The 20,691-nt window shown below is 44.0% G+C and overlaps 1 protein-coding gene across 2 annotated transcripts; it reads left to right on the forward strand.

Moving 5' to 3' along the window:
• The first annotated feature begins 10,560 nt into the window (after positions 1-10,560).
• Positions 10,561-15,188, forward strand: LOC118398427 (galectin-3-like). Of its 2 annotated transcripts, none has more exons than XM_052470730.1 (6): positions 10,561-10,638; positions 12,223-12,233; positions 12,549-13,055; positions 13,216-13,304; positions 13,573-13,744; positions 13,891-15,188. In XM_052470730.1, the coding sequence occupies exons 2-6, from the start codon at positions 12,228-12,230 to the stop codon at positions 14,047-14,049; spliced, it is 933 nt and encodes a 310-aa protein (XP_052326690.1). In that variant the 5' UTR covers positions 10,561-10,638; positions 12,223-12,227; the 3' UTR covers positions 14,050-15,188. The 2 variants fall into 2 exon arrangements, with proteins under 2 accessions (XP_052326690.1, XP_052326689.1); XM_052470729.1 differs by having other exon boundaries at positions 10,563-10,638; positions 12,501-13,055.
• The last annotated feature ends 5,503 nt before the right edge of the window (positions 15,189-20,691 follow it).

Below are 20,691 nucleotides of genomic sequence, written 5' to 3' on the forward strand. Positions count from 1 at the left end.
ATAAAATAACACATATGGAATCATGTAGTAACCAACAAAGAGTATTTTATATTTGAGATTCTTCCAAGTAGCCACCCAGTCTTGAGGGAGTTCCCACATATGCTGAGCACTTGTTGGTTAGTAAAAATAAATAAAAACTCATGAATGTGTAGGTGTGATATATACTATATCCCTGGTAGTTGTCCTTTCATTCAAAGGGATATAAGTAAATAAAGAGGCTTAAGAGAGAAAGAACATTACATTTCAATGGTAGCTAATAGAGTATTATATAGCTCAATGTGTTTTTTTGAGAAATGATATAACACTATGTATGGTTTCGTGTATTTTCTTCATCTGTGAACTTGGTTTTGAATAAACCACATGTTTCGTTGTCCCTGGCCACCAGGGGGCCAGCCGCACATATGAAATACAGACTACATATCTAAACTGGACAGGTGAATCCAACGTTACTTCTTGTAATAAAGTTTGGATTCATATATTTCATTTAGTCATGACTAAATTGGCAAAAAGCGTGGAATTATATACAGTCTCATTTAACATCTCTATATGCATGAAAAAGTAGGCTTTGTCGGGAAAAAAGACGAGAAATGTCATCAAATCCTCTGATTGAGCTCTTGATCATTTCCATGTAAATGATGAATTATGAGTCAGTAAGTGGATCAGAGGCGAATGCACATCAACTAAATCCAACATAAACATTTCAAGCATGCTTCAAATAACTCACTTTCCATGTCAGTGAAAGAAACAGAGTCCATCAAATGGGTCTTAAAATCCCCAGGTCAGTGTGCCTGGCTTGCTTCCTGTCCCTATGGCAACAGCAGACAGTCCTTCTATCCCCTCTCTCTCCAAGTTAAACCACCTCTCTCTGGGAGAGCTCTGGGCAGAAGCTGCCTGGGTTGTAGGCACAGATTTAGGATCAGTTTACCCACCCCTAAAATCCTAACCCTAATCATTAGGAGTAAAAAAGCAAAACTGACCCACATTCATGGCAGTAACAGTGTATGCAGCTACAATTTGAATGATTTATTGATTGACTGATTGATTTAGGTTTTCAGATTAGCTTTCACTGCAATGATTTTCTTCCACTAATCCAGTCATGTCTGACGAGGGTCGAGGGATTACGTCTAGGAAGGATGAAGGCAGGATGAAATTGAGGAGGGCGTATGCAGTTTAAGAGTATTAGAACAAGGCCCAGGGTTTATCGGGGCGTAATGCCGCCGCAGCCGCTTTGGAGTTGACACACACAGTATAGACACACACATACAGAAACATACAACCCTTTGGAGTTGACACACACAGTATAGACACACACATACAGAAACATACAACCCTTTGGAGTTGACACACACAGTATAGACACACACATACACAAACATACAACCCTTTGGAGTTGACACACACAGTATAGACACACACATACACAAACATACAACCCTTTGGAGTTGACACACACAGTATAGACACACACATACACAAACATACAACCCTTTGGAGTTGACACACACAGTATAGACACACACATACACAAACATACAACCCTTTGGAGTTGACACACACAGTATAGACACACACATACACAGACATACAACACTTTGGAGTTGACACACACAGTATAGACACACACATACACAAACATACAACCCTTTGGAGTTGACACACACAGTATAGACACACACATACACAAACATACAACCCTTTGGAGTTGACACACACAGTATAGACACACACATACACAGACATACAACCCTTTGGAGTTGACACACACAGTATAGACACACACATACACAAACATACAACCCTTTGGAGTTGACACACACAGTATAGACACACACATACACAAACATACAACCCTTTGGAGTTGACACACACAGTATAGACACACACATACACAAACATACAACCCTTTGGAGTTGACACACACAGTATAGACACACACATACACAGACATACAACCCTTTGGAGTTGACACACACAGTATAGACACACACATACACAAACATACAACCCTTTGGAGCTGGCAGACCCCGGATGCTCTCTTCTGCGTAACAGCCCCGCTACTTTTTTTTTAAAGCCCTGTCATGGGCTGAGAACAGGGAACAGAGATTTTACACAAGTGACATCACAGGTCACAGGTCACAGGATCCCTCTTTAATATATATATATATATGGCCATTTAGGTACACTAAACACTTGCAGACACACACACACACTCACACGCACACACACACACACACACACACACACACACACACACACACACACACACACACACACACACACACACACACACACACACACACACACACACACACACACACACACACACACACACACACACACACACACACACACACACACACACACACACACACAGACCATACAGTGGCAAGATGGACCAAGGACACTGTTCTGAGCCTTGATATTTGGGGAGGCTGTTTTATTCTGCCCTGCTAAACACTATCCCATGATCACGCAGGTCTGTGGCTCTCCATCCTCTGGCTGGCCATAACAAGGTCACCACCATCGTGAAGGCAACACAACAACGTTTCTACACCACATACATGCGACCCCCACACTATGGGATAGGATAGGAAAGAATAGGATTTGGGATATGATAAGATAGAGCATCAGACACCGGGAGATGCCTTCAATACCGTCCACAAGGGGCAATGTGAGCACACATTACACTCAATTAGGCTCAATGCTTGCTAGGACATTGTGGATGGGGATAGGCAAAGTGCTTAAACCATGTGCTTCAGATCCAAGGATTGCAGGTTTGAACCCAGTGCTAGGCACTTGTTGACTTTTTCTCCTTATCCCAAACCTTTACCCCTACCTTAACGAGTTATAATTAATGCCTAAACTTAACCGTCAAGTCTGTTCTGTTTTACCAGTCTTCACCCTTGCCTACACTGTCAAGGAGTTGATGTGAATTTGACATTAGCTTATATGCAGTTCATGGCAGGTACATTTCTCTATATCATATAGTAGTACAACTACTGCAATACAAATACAGCATCAAAGCAAAGTACTGTGTAATGAAGCACAGCACAATACCGTAAAATTGATTGTATTATACTGTAAAAAGTTAATGCTACCGTAATCGTGATTAATAAATGAATGAATGAATGGATGGAAGAATCAAAATCATTGAGGGGTGAGGTTTGTGTTTTACAGTATTTACAAAGGATTGGTGCAAGCAGGTTGGCTGTTAGGTCATGTGTTTACACATTACAGCATATCAATAAATATTTGGCGTTTTAAATCACTTGCACTTCTAGAGGCCTTACAAAGGCTTCCAAACTAGCCATTTTAAGGTTCAAGACTTGCTGCAACTCAAATCTATCCCCTATATATTTTAAATTGATTGAGCACTACTGCTACATAGGAGATAAATAGGTACCGCATTCTCACTCATGGGTGCAACAAATATAGCCTCTTACAAGGCATGCCTCAAAATATGTTAGTGAGCCTCTACCAAAAATACCATCCACTATCTAGTGGTCAAAAGGTTTTTGGTACTCCACAAATACAGTACGGATACTGTATTCTGTGGGGTGGAATTATAGTGCCATTCAAAATACCACAATTCTTTCCACGCCCACAAACCTTTGCCACAATGCTCCATACTTTACAGTATGCTGCAGTAAAATGTTTCACAGTATTTTACTGTTGACAATACCCCAAATTACCATATAAATGAGTTTTCTGTTACAGTGTACTTTCACGTCATCCATAGACGTTTACCCTACCCTGGACAAACGTTGAATACTGAAGTGAAACCGTGAGATCTTGTTGTGTCATCTTACCTCCAGGTACACCCAGCAGGGTGGCCAGGGGCTTGAGGAGGGTGAGAAGGATAGAGAGCCGGGTGGAAATAGAGGGTGAGATAGGGAGCGATGGTGGCTTGAGAAGCTTTGAGGGGTTAGGGCTGATGAGGTTGGTGATGTGTGCTGAGGCAGAGAAGGACAGGAATAGAGCCTCTCCTCTTTCAGCTGCCTGAGCTCAATATCACTCAGTCACAGCTTACAACCATCTATGGGCCATCATGCCTGGCTTTGTGTCATCATCCTCATTGTGACATCAGAACTGTTCTGATAATGACATTATTCTCATTGACATGAGATCCATTATCATTGTGACATAAGGACCCTTCTCATTATGACATCAGAAACCTCATCATTATGATATTAGAAACCTTATCATTGTGACATCAGAAACCTTTTCATTTTGTTATCAGAACAACTGATACTAATAGAATCCATACTCCGAGTCCATATTCATGTCACAAGAAAGAATTCCCCTTGACCACGCCCACAAATTGGGGAGAGCAAACATTCTTTCCCATTGACCCCCACAGGGACAACTCTGTCGTTGATTTGAAGAAATAACTAAATATGGTGAAAAGCTGCTTTGCTGTTCAATTAATGTATACTGTATGTACCCAGGTCAAAAATCCCAACCTAAAGTTCACAATGCTCCCAAGTAGGGAAATAGAGTCTGCAAGAAGAGCCCTGTGGCTTTAGGCTATTCGCCATGGGAGATTGGGAAATGTGGGGACCCGATGTCCAAGTCATTCAGGAAAGTGGTATTTCTGGTTTAAATGCTGGTGAGTAAACGTCAAAGTTGCTTAGGAACCATGAAGAGGGTGACCAAGTCTATTGGTACTGTCTTGCTACAGGTGTGTGAGAATTATTTAATCACAGGCAAGACATTTAACTTGCTTAGTATATTCAATTTGTAACTAGTTGTTGCTGTTTAGTCCTTTTGTTTGTTTTTGGTCTTGGCTAGCTTCATGTTCTGGTTGGTAGCTAGCTAGCACTCACTCACGTGGTTACGAGCACCGTCATGAAAAAGGTCATGAGGGAAGCCCTACAATATTACATTTGTCTAAGTAGTGAGAACGCTAGCGAGCAGGCAATGTTGAAATGTAAATCTTTATACATGTTGTCTTTTTCTTAAACGTAGTTTAGTAATGAATTAAAACAAGCAGACAACAAGAACGTTGTGTTTGAAAAATATTGTGTTTTTCATGTGAGCCAAAGGGATAAACTAGGTAACCACAGATTGTTTTCCCCACAGGTGGACGGGGCGGCGACGTTCTATCTAATACCAACTGAGACTATAGAACGGGCCTCCCAATTCATGTCAATGACGGCATAATGGATAGACTGGCAGTCATTTTGAGTGTACCCCTAGGAAGTACAAGCAGGGAGTAAAAGCAGGAAGCTTACCATTCAATCTGTGCTTTGGTAAGTCAAAGCACCTTTGGCAGCGATTACAGCCTCGAGTCTTCTTGGGTATGACGCTACAAGCTTGGCACACCTGTTTATTTTGGGGAGTTTCTCCTATTTTCCTCTGTAGATCCTCTCAAGCTCTGTCAGGTTGGATGGGGAGCGTCGCTGCACAGCTATTTTCAGGTCTCTCCAGAGATGTTCGATCGGGTTCAAGTCTGGTCTCTGGCTGGGCCACTCAGAGACTTGTCCCAAAGCCACTCCTGCGTTGTCTTGGCTGTGTGCTTAGGGTCGTTGGAAGGTAAACCTTTGCCCCAGTCTGAGGTCCTGAGCTCTCTGAAGCAGGTTTTCATCAAGGATCTCTCTGTACTTTGTTCCGTTCATTTTTCCCTTGATCCTGACAAGTCTCCCAATCCATGCCGCTGAAAAACATCCCCACAGCATGTAGCTGTGACCACCATGCTTCACATACGGGATGATGCCAGGTTTCCTCCAGATGTGACACTTGGCATTCAGGCCAAATATTTCAATATTGGTTTCATCAGACAAGAGAATCTTGTTTCTCACGGTCTGAGAGTTCTTTAGTTGCCTTTTACTGAGGAGCGGCTACTGTCTGGCCACTCTACCATAAAGGCCTGGTTGGTGGAATGCTGCAGAGATAGTTGTCTTTCTGGAAGGTTCTGCCATCTCCACAGAAGAACTCTGGAGCTCTGTCAGAGTGGCCATCGGCTTCTTGGTCACCTCCCTGAAAAAGGTTCTCCCCGACCAATTTCTCAGTTTGTGTCACGTCCTGACCATAGAAAGCTTTTATTTTCTATGGTAGAGTAGGTCAGGGCGTGACTGAGGGGTTGTTCTAGTTTATATATTCTATGTGGGGTTCTAGGTTTATTTTGTATGTTGGTGATTTGTAAGATTCCCAATTAGAGGCAGCTGGTTATCGTTGTCTCTAATTGGAGATCATAGTTAAGTAGCATTTTTTCCACCTGTGGGTTATGGGATATTGTTTATGTTTTGAGTTAGTGTTGTAGTCACGGTTCGTTGTTAGTTTATTGTTTATTGTTTTTGTCTTTGTTAAAGTTTCACTTCTTTAATAATAAATGATGTGGAACTCAACGTACGCTGCGCCTTGGTCCGACATTCAATATTACGAACAACGTGACAGTTTGGCCTGGAGGCCAGCTCCAGGATGCGTTGATGGTTCCAAACTTGTTCAATTTAAAAATGATGGAGGCCACTGTGTTCTTGGGGACCTTCAACGCTGCAAAAATGTTTTCTGTTTTTAATAAATTAGCAAACATTTCTAAATACCCTTGTCATTATGTGGTATTTTGTGAAGATTAATGAAGAAATTATTATTATACACCCTTTTTCTCCCCAATTTTGTGGTATCCAATTATTAGTAGTTACTGTCTTGTCTCATAGCTACAACTCCCATACGGGCTCGGGAGAGATGAAGGTCGAGAGCCATGAGTCTTCTGAAACACAACCCAACCAAGCCATACTGCTTCTTAACACAGCGCAGATCCAACCCGGAAGCCAGCCGCACGAAACACCGTACACCTAGCGACCTGACCTGGTCAACGTGCACTGCACCCGGCCCGCCAAAGGAGTTGCTAGTGCGCGATGAGACAAGGATATCCCTACCGGCCAAACCCTCCCTAACCCGGACGACGCTAGGCCAATTGTGCGTCACCACATGGACCTCCCAGACGCGGCCGGCAGCGGCAGAGCCTGGGATCGAACCCAGGCTTAGACCTGCGCCACCCGGGAGGCCCAGAAATGATTTTAATTCATCCATTTGTAACGATGAACCAAAGCGAGCGACATATATAGGGCATCAACAAGGAGGTGATGGAGTCCAGGTGAATGTCATTATGCGCCTAACGCTGGTGACAGGTGTGTGCCCTATCGAGCAGCCTGGTGACCTAGAGGCCGGAGAGGGAGCACACGTGACACCATTTTAGAACAAGGCCGTATCATATCAAAATGTTTAAAAGGGGGGTGCCGCTGAAAAACATCCCCACAGGGGTCTGAATAGTTTTTGAATGCACTGTAACCCTTCTCATCGTGACATCACAACTCTTCTCGTTATGATATCGCAACCCTTCTCATCATAACATCACATCCCTTCTCATTATGATATCATGACATCATATCCCTTCTCATTATGACATCACAACCCTTCTGTTTATGGCATCAGAAGCTTTCTCTGACTCCAGAATGTAACTATGAGGAACCAGATGGTTCTATTTTGTACATTTAAACTTTTTTTTTTTTTTTTTTTTTTTTTTTTTTTTGTACAAAGTCTTTCTTCAAGTTTCACTGCTCACAGTTTGAGTCCCAGTCCAGGGGCTCATGGGAAAGTGAGTCATCATGGCATCATCAGATGCTCCACTTAACACACACATACATACATATGCACACACACATACACACAATGCCTGTGGCCCTCAAATGCCCTGCAACCCTCAGCCACCCAATGCACGGCATTGTGGGTCACAGCTGGCGAGTTGAGGTCCTCCTGCGGGGTGTTCTCTCGCGTTCACGCAGCCATGCTGGATGTGTGTGTCGTGTGTGCGTGTCTATATGTAGTCATGTTGAGCCTTGACGGCCGATGATTACACTTGAGAGGATGGAACATAGCCTGCCAGACGCAGGTTGACATGAAGTGTATTCAACTTTGTTCTACTGTATTATCCAATCATTGAAAGGCAAGCTGTGTAATGGTTGTCCACGCGTTCCAATGATATCCTGACTCTGAGTCGTGAGTCGTATCAGTCCAATGTACATGGAAATAGACAGTAATCTGGGCAATGTAACACCAAGGAGTGAGCTGGATAAGCTGATCCTAGATCTGTGCCTAAGGGCAACTTAAACCCAAAACGCAACTGCAGTATATGCTGCGAATGTGCCAGTGTCATCAAGTGGTTCAGTGGATGTACTACAAGCTCTTTCCCACGCAGAATCGTTGCTATTGCTTAGTTCATGAAGATCGCCAAAGCGGATGTGAGTTATCCATTCCATGCTGGAATGTATTGACCCAGTTTGCCACAGGCTCACTGTGCAGTCAGTCAGGATTCCAGGGGCTAGCAGAACCGTGTCAATAGAGTGGCTATAACAGAATGACTTCTGTTTGCTGGTCAAAGCACAGGTAAAACAGCATAGATCGGAGTTGAGGTATCCATAGAAATAAAAACAATGCAGCGAGATAGACCAAGTCCATGGCTCGTCCAATTCCCAGTCTGTCTACTCACACCCCATTTAAATGTCCTACATTTCTCAACTCAAATTACAGCTAGTCGAATCAAAGAGAACTGACACAGTGAGTGTGCCATGTTGGGAATGTTTGTTTTGTTCTGTTGTTGTTACCGTGGATACCGTTGATCTGTTTATCACAGAGTTTGTTTGACCATGACTCTCCACCTCGGCACCATACTATCTACAGGAATTAGGAATGTAAATTAGAAAAACACATTTTAGTTGCCAGAGGTTAGGTGCAGGGGATTTCCATTAGCCTGATTCCAGATCTGCTTGTGATGTCTTGACAAGGCCTATGGTCATTGTTGTGTGTGACTACATACGAGTGGCAAGACAGCACGGCCAGTTTTAACACTGGCTGAATTTTTTGACATACCTACAGACCGATTACAGGGATCATAATCTGATCATGGATGGAGAGAGGGATTAGGGTTGACAACAGGGCCGAATATTAATCTGGGAGATTATAAAATTCCTTTGCCATTGTTTATGCTTCAGTTATCAATTTCCTCCAGCTTTACTGCTCTCTGGGAGGGTTAGGCTACACTTTACTCTAACAATATGTCATACGGGCTTCGTAACACTGTCATAAGGACGACATCCCTTTTCCTTTGAGAGCTACATCAACAGAGTTGATTATGTTCACCACCGTTACCAGCTGTTAGACTGGCCCCTCTCCTGTTGAGATACAGGGACTGTCCCAAATGGCACCCTATTCCCTATGGCTCAAAAGTCGTGCCCTATGAAGGGAATTTGGATGCAGCCACAGACTCAACCCAGTGAGACATACTTTCCACCAGCACAGGGAACCAACCAGAGGCCTGCCTTCACTCTAAAGCTCCTCTCAGTTTTGCAACACAGTGGAGGTATCTGTCTGTTGTAATGCCATTACTGTCCCTGGCACAGAGACCATGTCCGGGAGTTGGTTAGTGTCTGTGAGACATAGTCTCATGACTGGCTGCTGAGCAATGAAGTCAGCCATGTTACCCACAGCAGAGTCAGAGCCCATCAGTGTGTTTGTGAGATTCCTTTCCTGTGGCGGTCCTCATGAGAGCCACTTTCATCATAGCGCTTGATGGTTTTTGTGACTGCACTTGAAGAGACATGACTGACCTTCATGTCTTAAAGTAATGATGGACTGTCGTTTCTCTTTGCTTATTTGAGCTGTTCTTGCCATAATATGGACTTGGTCTTTTACCAAATAAGGCTATCTTCTGTATACTGCCACTACCTTTTCACAACACAACTGATTGGCTCAAACTCATTTAAGAGGAAATTCCAAAAAACCTTGTGTCATGTGTTGTTTGCACTCTCCCCCTCTCTCTCTCTAAATGTGTTCTGGTGTCTCTGTTGATTGTTTCATTCCAGCCACCCCATCATTAGTTAAATTATGTCCACTTCAATTTATTAATCAACCGACAGCTCGACAAAAGTGCATCAGTCCACTGCACTACCACATTATTTAGCACATTTCCAAAACTAGTCACCAGTCATGCCTTATAGGTGCTTCTACACCTGCATTGCTTGCTGTTTGGGGTTTTAGGCTGGGTTTCTGTACAGCACTTTGAGATATCAGCTGATGTACGAAGGGCTATATAAATCCATTTGATTTGATTTGATGTGTATCCTACCTCCGCTTGATGAATTTTCATGAGACCCCAAGCATTTTTGCATCTGTTTTTTGCAGCACTTACAAAAGTGCTTCTTGCTCTGGAATGTTTGTTTGTCAAGAGACAAATGTACACATAAATCACCACATCTTAGAGAAGACAGGACATACAACAAATGCTACTAAGGGATACATCTTAGTCTATGGAAATGTACTGTGTGGTGTTGGACATGAGTTTAGGACCTGGTGCATTTTTACAACCTGGGGGTTTCACAGGGTTAAGACGGCCTACTTCATAATAAAGAAATGCATACATCTACTCTTGATGTTGTGCACCATGTTTTGACAAGGTGAAAGTTGTGACCGGGAATCTTTCCCCCCTGGGCGTGTTTCTCCAAGAAGAGTTGGGAATGAAGGAGTGGCCTAATGAAAAAGGGAAGGTATAAAGGAGATCATAGCTGGTCTAGCTGTCACCTCAACAACACAGCAACAACCTGGTTCTACAGTGTTACATCTGAGGAGACCAGTGAATAACAGGTAACTAAGATTTGACCTGTTTTTTTTATTTTATTTATCCAGGTTAGTCCCTTTGAGGCTGAGATCCAGAAAATCTGTATTGTCCCATTGGTGACATCTGACCAGGGAGCTCTCACCTTATTTAATTTGATTTAGTATTAAGTGTGATGCAATTTGAAATGAACGTTTATTTCATTTGATTTACTTATTGAAGCTCAAGCTGTGTGAAATCCTATTTGATGAGACATACAGTAGAAGTGACGGCTGACCTCTGTGATGGGCTTGTCCATCCAAGAAGTTGGTGTTTAAACTTGACGAAGAAACATACAGAGCCAAAGACTGAATGGTTGCTTCTTAACGTAGCTGCTGAGAAAAGGTCACCAACTTATTTGGGCAGGACTGCAGTTATGGTTTGGAGGCCTATTATGGGATGGGAGCCGATCTTATACTACGCATCCGTATCATAATTGCGGTCATGTTATAGTCTATAAGACAAAGACAATGCACAGCAAATGCAAGACTAGCCTGAGGGCAGGTAATCAGGTTATGATGTAATTGGTGAGTAGCTATCTGTGGAATCTGCTGTGCTAAGAGGGTAGGATAACAGCAGGCTTGTGAGACTGGTGCAGAACGATTACAGTCTAAGACACTGCATCTCAGTACAAGAGGCGTCACTGCAGTGCCTGGTTCGAATCCAGGCTGCATCACATCCGGCCGTGATTGGGAGTCCCATTTGGCGGCGCACAATTGGCCCAGCGTCGTCCAGGTGTGGCCGGGGTAGGCCGTCATTGTAAATAAGAATTTGTTCTTCACTGACTTTCCTGGTGAAATAAAGGTGAAATAAAAAATAATTCAATTGAAAATGACAGACAACATTTCCACTGTTTCAAATGCATTCGTCACTGAGGACTTTATGGTGCATCGTGCCAAATGAGGATTTGCTCCAAGTGTTACAATTGACTTCATCCTCAGTGTATGAGTAGTGTGGGACTTGGTCTTCAATGTACTGGAGGCAATGAGGTTATAAGCCTATTTGAGTTTACTAAGGAGTGTTTCCAAAACGCCTGCACATTTTTGTTGTCAGTTGGTACTTCAGGGACTGGTAACTGGCGCCATCTAGTGGTCATATATATATATATATATAGAAGAGCTGTCCCTCTATTTAATATCAATTATTGATCAGGATTGAAAATGTGGGAAATGTGTCAGATCTCAAGTGGGAGTTTTGTCATATCAATACTTTATTGGAACTTAGTGATTGGTTATCCGACAGTGGTGAGTTCCTAGTGATTATGTTCAATTATAGCCTTACCTACATACTACATACTACCTCAATCAGCCCAACTAACCGGTCGGTGCCTGTATATAGCCTCGCTACTGTTATTTTTCACTGTCTTTTTACTGTTGTTTTTATTTCTTTACTTATCCATTGTTCACCTAATACCTTTTTTGCACTGTTGGTTAGAGCCTGTAAGTAAGCATTTCACTGTCTACACCTGTTGTATTCGGCGCAGTGACAAATAAAGTTTGATTTGATTTGAATGATGCTTCCGTTTGTGATGGCAAGGAAAAATGGTAGTGATGCTGTTCTCTCTTTACTTACAGATACTATGGAAGTAGGTACCTCACCTCCTCCAACCTCTACACTGACAACTAACGACTGAGAACACAGCTCTCACTGTCTCAGTGTTCTTGAAGTATTTAACGGTTGTTATTCAAGCATTCTGAGATATTTCTTGAATATCTTGAATGTCATGTCTGAATAGGCCTCTCTATCTGTGTGTGCATGCATGAGGGTTTTAGCGTGCATGTGTGCATGTGTGCATGTCTGCATGTGTGTGTGTCTCTGACTGTGTATCCGTGTACCCTTCTTGTCCCACCAGCTCTCTGATGCTCTGTGTGGCTGTTCGTCCTCTGGTTCTACCCCCCAGGGAAGCAACAGCATCTGGCCCAGCCAGAACCAAACAGGGGGTCCTGCCTGGCCGGCACAGCCCACCCAGCCCCCATCTTGCTGGCCTGGGCAACCCAACGCCCCCTGCTGGCCTGGGCCACAACCATCCCAACCAGCCCCAGCTTCAGCCCAAAACTGGCCTGGTCCCCAACCACAACCACCCCAACCAGCCCCATCCCATCCCTGCCAGCCATGCTGGCCTGGACCCCAGCCTCCCCAATTCCAGCCCCAGCCTCCCCAACCCCAGCCGCAGCCCCAACCTCAGCCTGCACCCCAGCCTTTTCAACCTACAGCTTCAGCCCCGGCTTCTTCCCAAGTCCCCAGCCAGCCTAGTGCCTCAAGGTGGCCGGTTACCCAAGGCCTTATCCCAGGCGTTAACCCAGGGTCTGGATGGCCTTTCAGCCCTGGTCAGTCTGGTTGGCCTGGTCAGAATCCAGGTGGCTTTACACCTGCTCCACAGTGGACTCCAACGCCAGCTGGACGTCTGGTGAGAGACAAGAAATAGGATCTAGAGAAGCTGTAGTGTAGCTTTAGTGGAGGGAAGGAGAGAGAGAGGGATGGAGGGAGGGAGGGAATTGGCAAAGCCATTGTGTTGGTGTGAAGACAGAGCCATATCCTAAATGTCAGTGTGTTGTGTTGGTGTGTAGAGCGTGCCCTACAACCTGAACCTACAAAGAGGCATCTACGACAAGATGATGATCACCATCATGGGCCGGGTCAAACCAAATGCTAAGCAGTGAGTTCATCAACACCCATAGTCTACTATGGTCTTTGTTGTTTACTAGGATGAATAAGATCCCTGAATGATCCCTTAGATGTACACATTACCAGTACGTTATTTGAACACAACTGATGGAATAAGTCAATCTGTACTGTTGACTGTCCTGGAAGAGTGGGCCTATCAACCTGGTGACTGTGGCTTGTTTTCACTCACTAATGTATTGGCCCATACTTTTATCAATCTGATGAATAAAACTGTTTTAATTGATCGTATCCCCCTCCAGGTTCACAGTGAACTTTGTGCGAGGTAATGACATTGCCTTCCACCTCAACCCTCGGTTCAACGACGGGGGCAAGCAGGCAGTGGTGAGGAACACCATGGTGGGAGAGCGCTGGGGGAAGGAGGAGAGGCACACACAGGGAGGCTTCCCCTTCATGGCTGGACAGTCCTTCGAGGTCAGTGCAAACTTCCACTGAGGCAGTGCTCCTGTCGTCTGTACTCTCCTCACTAACAAATCAACTGAGTTCCACTTTCGATAACGTCTGCGGCTAAATTGCACTTTATTTAACTCCTCTGCTCCCTTTCTCCACCTGTGTTTCAGATGAAGATTCTGGTTACGTTTGAGGAGTTCAAGGTGGCTGTCAACGGAGCTCAGCTGTTTGAGTTCAAACACCGGGTCAGAGAACTCAACCAGATCGATCGCATCAACATCCTCCATGATGTCATCCTCACCTACGTCAACGTAGACACAATACCATGACACCCACACCCATGACATCACTATACAGAATATAACACCCAGCATGTGCTAAATACATACAATTAATTATTTGCACCTGTTTCATGATGATGATGATGATGATGATGATGATGATGATGATGATGATGATGATGATGATGATGATGATAATGAGCTGTGTTCATTCTGTGGTGCACACACAGTACTGCGTTAATGCCCACTAACTCTGTCCATGTGCAAATATACGTGATCTTAGGACAAAAAAAAAACTTCTGCAATGTTCTTTACTGTGACATGTTGCTTTCATCAAGAGAAGAGTCAACTGTTTCCAGCAATCAGCAAATATAAGCGCACAAAATTGTAAGCGGCTCTATCCGTTCCAAATCATGCATAATATAAGGAAAGAGCTAAGCAATGGGGGCCGTCTATTTTTAAATGCTTTTTTAAACTCATCATCTCCAACATTGTGAGCATCCATTACAGAGCTTTGCTTTGGTGTAGTTCGAGGCCTGTCCATTCACAACAGTTGTGTTCTTCTACTGAATTCCCTCTCCCTGATGTCTGTTGGGGATTCTTTTTCTGCTTGCCAATGCAAAGTCTACAAACCTACCGTGTAAAAGCAGACCGACCTACGTATTGAATAGGCCTACATGGGAAGAATCCTGCACAACGTGCATATTTCGCATTGCATTTTTGATCGTGAACAAGTATTTGATTCGATGTGTATGAAAATGATTGGTGACATATGCATAAAAGGTGAGTGATTTACCATAATTTGTAAACCTTTTAAAGGTTGATTTTCAAATTTTGATAGTTTAGTGACCGCAAAGACGTTAATGAAATGATTAAATGGGATATTTTTCAAGGAATACCTCTAGTCAGCTTGACTCCAGAGATATGCATGTATAGTTTTTATTACTCTTTATGCAGGCAGTTATGTTCTTTGGATTTATTTGATGTTTTGAGAAGGCAACTACATTTTCAAAATGCATTTACTGTTTTGAAAAAGGCCACAGAGTTCTGAGACTTGTGTACACTGAATATTTTCCCGATAAAATACAGCTGGCAATATATAGTTTTTCTCCATTTCTGGAACAATGTTGTCAATTTTTTTTAAATATATGGCCATACATAAAAAAGGACACTTATTTTGGACACTGTACGGTACTTCAGTGACTTATTCACTTTGAACATCTCTTCTCTGTTTCATATTTGAAATTATTTTCAATATTACTGGATGTTGCTTTTGCAGAGAGGCCCGATCATACTTTAGGAGGGCTTGTCAGCCAAGCATAGTATTGCAGACAGTATACAATAGGCCTTACTATCTATGCTTGGATTGTAATACCATAACTACCTGCTTGGTTCTGAGTACTTTGATGGACTTGATTTGATTGAATTAATGCTGTATTATAAACACTTTAAATCAGCAATACAATGTACAGCATGGATCATGTCAGCAATTCCAAACACTATCAAATGCCATTTTTCACACCTTCCTGCTTTAGCATTTGATCCTATAAAATGTATAATTACCATCTCATACCATTTACTATTTTTCATAGAAAAACTTAAGAAATAAGGCCTGAAGGGACATGGTATATGGCCAATGGCACATATTCATACATGTCAAAAAATGTATCATAAGAAACAAGGTTTGAAGTGTCTTTCCTAAATTTCGGAGATATTTTTTTTAAACTATGGAAATATATATATATGTATATATGTATATATTTTTTTTACACATATTTAACCCCTTTTTTGGGTAAGTGCAAAACTACCTTCGTACTTCCATTCGTTTTTTAAAAAACAGTACCAGTTACCTTCAGACGAGTCCCGTGAAACTTGTGGGGGATGTAGAGCAAAACAGAAAACACCATCGTGTTCGTGAGAATATCCCCTTTCCACATTGGGGTCCCATTAGTTTGTAGCCCAAACGGTTCGGACTCTATCAAACAGAGGTTGGCACATTGACGGAACTGACTTCAAACAAGTCTCTTGACACTAGCGGGGGTCATAGAGACCACCATTGTGTTCGTGAGTGTCTCCCCTTTCCATAGAGTGGTCATGTTTGGATGCTACGGACGTTTTCATGAGAATATCTATTTTCGGGATGTCTCATGGTCTGACAAACATCGCTCTAGCGCCGCCACCGTTCACCGCAGATGCGGAAGTGCGACACTGGCACTTCCAGTTAGGGTTAGGGTTGGGCACTTGATAATAAAACATAAAAACAAAGAAGAGGAACACCTATCTCATCATTGCAGTTACATCATAGGGGTTCTTCATATGGGCACAGAAGACATCAAACATATTTGAACTTTGTTTTTAAAGCTGCCCAGAGAGGAAGTTGTTTTTATGGGCAGACTCATTCTGGGCATACTCATTCCATTCTGAGTTCTCCAGTATACAAGAAAGTACCTATCCCAGCATTACTCCTGAACATGTATAAGCACACATCAGCAACACCTGATCTGGTGCTGTGATTGTGTGCATCCCTAACATGGGGAAAGTAAACAGTTAGATATCTGGGTGCAGGACCATAAACACTCCTGTAAACCAAACCTAGTCTAATCTGGGACACCCTAGCCTCAACAGGCAGGACCATAAACACTCCTGTAAACCAAACCTAGTCTAACCTGGGACACCCTAGCCTCAACAGGCAGGACCATAAACACTCCTGTAAACCAAACCTAGTCTAACCTGGGACACCCTAGCCTCAACAGGCAGGACCATAAACACTCCTGTAAACCAAACCTAGTCTAACCTGGGACACCCTAGCCTCAACAGGCAGAACCATAAACACTCCTGTAAACCAAACCTAGTCTAATCTGGGACACCCTAGCCTCAACAGGCAGAACCATAAACACTCCTGTAAACCAAACCTAGTCTAACCTGGGACACCCTAGCCTCAACAGGCAGGACCATAAACACTCCTGTAAACCAAACCTAGTCTAACCTGGGACACCCTAGCCTCAACAGGCAGAACCATAAACACTCCTGTAAACCAAACCTAGTCTAACCTGGGACACCCTAGCCTCAACAGGCAGAACCATAAACACTCCTGTAAACCAAACCTAGTCTAAACTGTGACACCCTAGCCTCAACAGGCAGAACCATAAACACTCCTGTAAACCAAACCTAGTCTAACCTGGGACACCCTAGCCTCAACAGGCAGAACCATAAACACTCCTGTAAACCAAACCTAGTCTAATCTGGGACACCCTAGCCTCAACAGGGGACAGAACCATAAACACTCCTGTAAACCAAACCTAGTCTAATCTGGGACACCCTAGCCTCAACAGGCAGAACCATAAACACTCCTGTAAACCAAACCTAGTCTAACCTGGGACACCCTAGCCTCAACAGGCAGAACCATAAACACTCCTGTAAACCAAACCTAGTCTAATCTGGGACACCCTAGCCTCAACAGGCAGGACCATAAACACTCCTGTAAACCAAACCTAGTCTAAACTGTGACACCCTAGCCTCAACAGGCAGAACCATAAACACTCCTGTAAACCAAACCTAGTCTAATCTGGGACACCCTAGCCTCAACAGGCAGAACCATAAACACTCCTGTAAACCAAACCTAGTCTAACCTGGGACACCCTAGCCTCAACAGGCAGGACCATAAACACTCCTGTAAACCAAACCTAGTCTAATCTGGGACACCCTAGCCTCAACAGGCAGGACCATAAACACTCCTGTAAACCAAACCTAGTCTAACCTGGGACACCCTAGCCTCAACAGGCAGGACCATAAACACTCCTGTAAACCAAACCTAGTCTAACCTGGGACACCCTAGCCTCAACAGGCAGGACCATAAACACTCCTGTAAACCAAACCTAGTCTAATCTGGGACACCCTAGCCTCAACAGGCAGAACCATAAACACTCCTGTAAACCAAACCTAGTCTAACCTGGGACACCCTAGCCTCAACAGGCAGAACCATAAACACTCCTGTAAACCAAACCTAGTCTAATCTGGGACACCCTAGCCTCAACAGGCAGAACCATAAACACTCCTGTAAACCAAACCTAGTCTAACCTGGGACACCCTAGCCTCAACAGGCAGAACCATAAACACTCCTGTAAACCAAACCTAGTCTAATCTGGGACACCCTAGCCTCAACAGGCAGAACCATAAACACTCCTGTAAACCAAACCTAGTCTAATCTGGGACACCCTAGCCTCAACAGGCAGAACCATAAACACTCCTGTAAACCAAATCTAGTCTAATCTGGGACACCCTAGCCTCAACAGGCAGAACCATAAACACTCCTGTAAACCAAACCTAGTCTAACCTGGGACACCCTAGCCTCAACAGGCAGAACCATAAACACTCCTGTAAACCAAACCTAGTCTAATCTGGGACACCCTAGCCTCAACAGGCAGAACCATAAACACTCCTGTAAACCAAACCTAGTCTAACCTGGGACACCCTAGCCTCAACAGGCAGAACCATAAACACTCCTGTAAACCAAACCTAGTCTAATCTGGGACACCCTAGCCTCAACAGGCAGGACCATAAACACTCCTGTAAACCAAACCTAGTCTAACCTGGGACACCCTAGCCTCAACAGGCAGAACCATAAACACTCCTGTAAACCAAACCTAGTCTAATCTGGGACACCCTAGCCTCAACAGGCAGAACCATAAACACTCTTGTAAACCAAACCTAGTCTAACCTGGGACACCCTAGCCTCAACAGGCAGGCAGTTTAGTTCCTGAAACAAGCTCCTGCCTATGTGAGTACATGGACTCACCTTCAATACTACCATGATCAGCTTATTCTGGGCTATCTGGAGCGTCCCTTTCATAAACTTAGATAAGCCCCCAAACCAGGAAGTACTAGAGTAGTCAAAATGGCATTGAATGAGGGCAGTAAGCTAGCACTTTCATGGAGTCCTTATCAAGCAGCTTGGACTTTCTAGCCAATAACTTAGTCCTGGCATTAACCTTCCCTAGCACCTTATTGGCCCTGCTCACACCTCCCAAGCAGCTTTCATCAAGGATACATCCCAGATAGCGAACAGAAGTAGAGATTTGTTGTTTTGCTGTTGTTACCACGGACACCGTTAATTTAGCTGTGAGTTAGTTTGACCATGAATCTCCTCTCTCCACCATAATGATCTACAGGAATTAGGGAGAAGACTGGATTAGATAAAGAAATATTAGCGTTACAGAATAGGGCTGTGGCGGGCACTAAATATTTGGGTCGAATTCTGTGGCATTATTTTAAATTATTTCATAGAATGCAGAATACAACTGTACAAAGCTGAATAAAATATAAATATTTTCTCCAAACAATTTGAGGGAATGCGCACATTCTATTCTGTGATAAAGCGGTTAAGAAAGAAATAGGTGGTCCTGTATGCTTAATTTAGAGTTATTAATGTAACTTTAGTTGGTCTACAAACGTTGTGCTATGTTTTGATGTTTAATACATTGTAAGGCTGTATGATGAGACTCTAATGAGGATTTGAAAATAGTCGCCTAAAAGGCATGAGCTCTGCTTATTTTTTTTTGTGCAGGCTGAACACACTTCATTAGTCTCTCATTCACAATTTGACAAGCACTTGATAATGCCTCGAATTTCACCGTAAAAGAATCCATGCCTTTTGCTGCCAGTGGCCGTTGTGCCCTTCTCCCGGAGTGCTGCGTTGAGCCCTTCTCCCTGAGTGCTGCGTTGTGCCCTTGTCCCGGAGTGCTGCGTTGAGCCCTTCTCCCTGAGTGCTGCGTTGTGCCCTTGTCCCAGAGTGCTGCGTTGAGCCCTTCTCCCTGAGTGCTGCGTTGTGCCCTTGTCCCGGAGTGCTGCGTTGAGCCCTTGTCCCGGAGTGCTGCGTTGAGCCCTTGTCCCTGAGTGCTGCGTTGAGCCCTTGTCCCGGAGTGCTGCGTTGAGCCCTTGTCCCTGAGTGCTGCGTTGAGCCCTTGTCCCTGAGTGCTGCGTTGAGCCCTTGTCCCGGAGTGCTGCGTTGAGCCCTTCTCCCTGAGTGCTGCGTTGAGCCCTTGTCCCGGAGTGCTGCGTTGAGCCCTTGTCCCTGAGTGCTGCGTTGAGCCCTTGTCCCTGAGTGCTGCGTTGAGCCCTTGTCCCGGAGTGCTGTGTTGTTCCCTTGTCCCTGAGTGCTGCGTTGAGCCCTTCTCCCTGAGTGCTGTGTTGTGCCCTTGTCCCGGAGTGCTGCGTTGAGCCCTTGTCCCGGAGTGCTGCGTTGAGCCCTTCTCCCTGAGTGCTGTGCACTCCTAAGCACCTCTCACCCACCTGGCTCTCCATCACGGGATCGGGTCTTTCTCACAGGTTACAAGTGAAGCCAGATACATTGGGGACGCAACTGTGAATATTGAAGATATTGGAAGAACTGCTCACATTGACTTTTCATCAGCCAGCAAGATGAGTAGGCCAAACAAACAGCAAAAGCACTAGCCTATGTCAATCTACTATCCCGCATTGTACAAAATTCGACCTATTCTATTCTGTGCAAGAAATAAATATTCCAAACATAGTCTTAAGCAGTTGTGAGATGCGATAGATCCCAAAGTAATACAACCACTAGCATCAAAACACATTTTTTACACAATGTGGCTGACGCAACAGATTAGAACATTTACCTTAAAATGTTGATAAACTATTAGGCTATTTCTTCACATTATAAGCACAGCAATG

Source organism: Oncorhynchus keta, chromosome 19, assembly GCF_023373465.1.
Source record: "Oncorhynchus keta strain PuntledgeMale-10-30-2019 chromosome 19, Oket_V2, whole genome shotgun sequence".
In the NCBI taxonomy this organism is placed as follows: domain Eukaryota; kingdom Metazoa; phylum Chordata; class Actinopteri; order Salmoniformes; family Salmonidae; genus Oncorhynchus; species Oncorhynchus keta.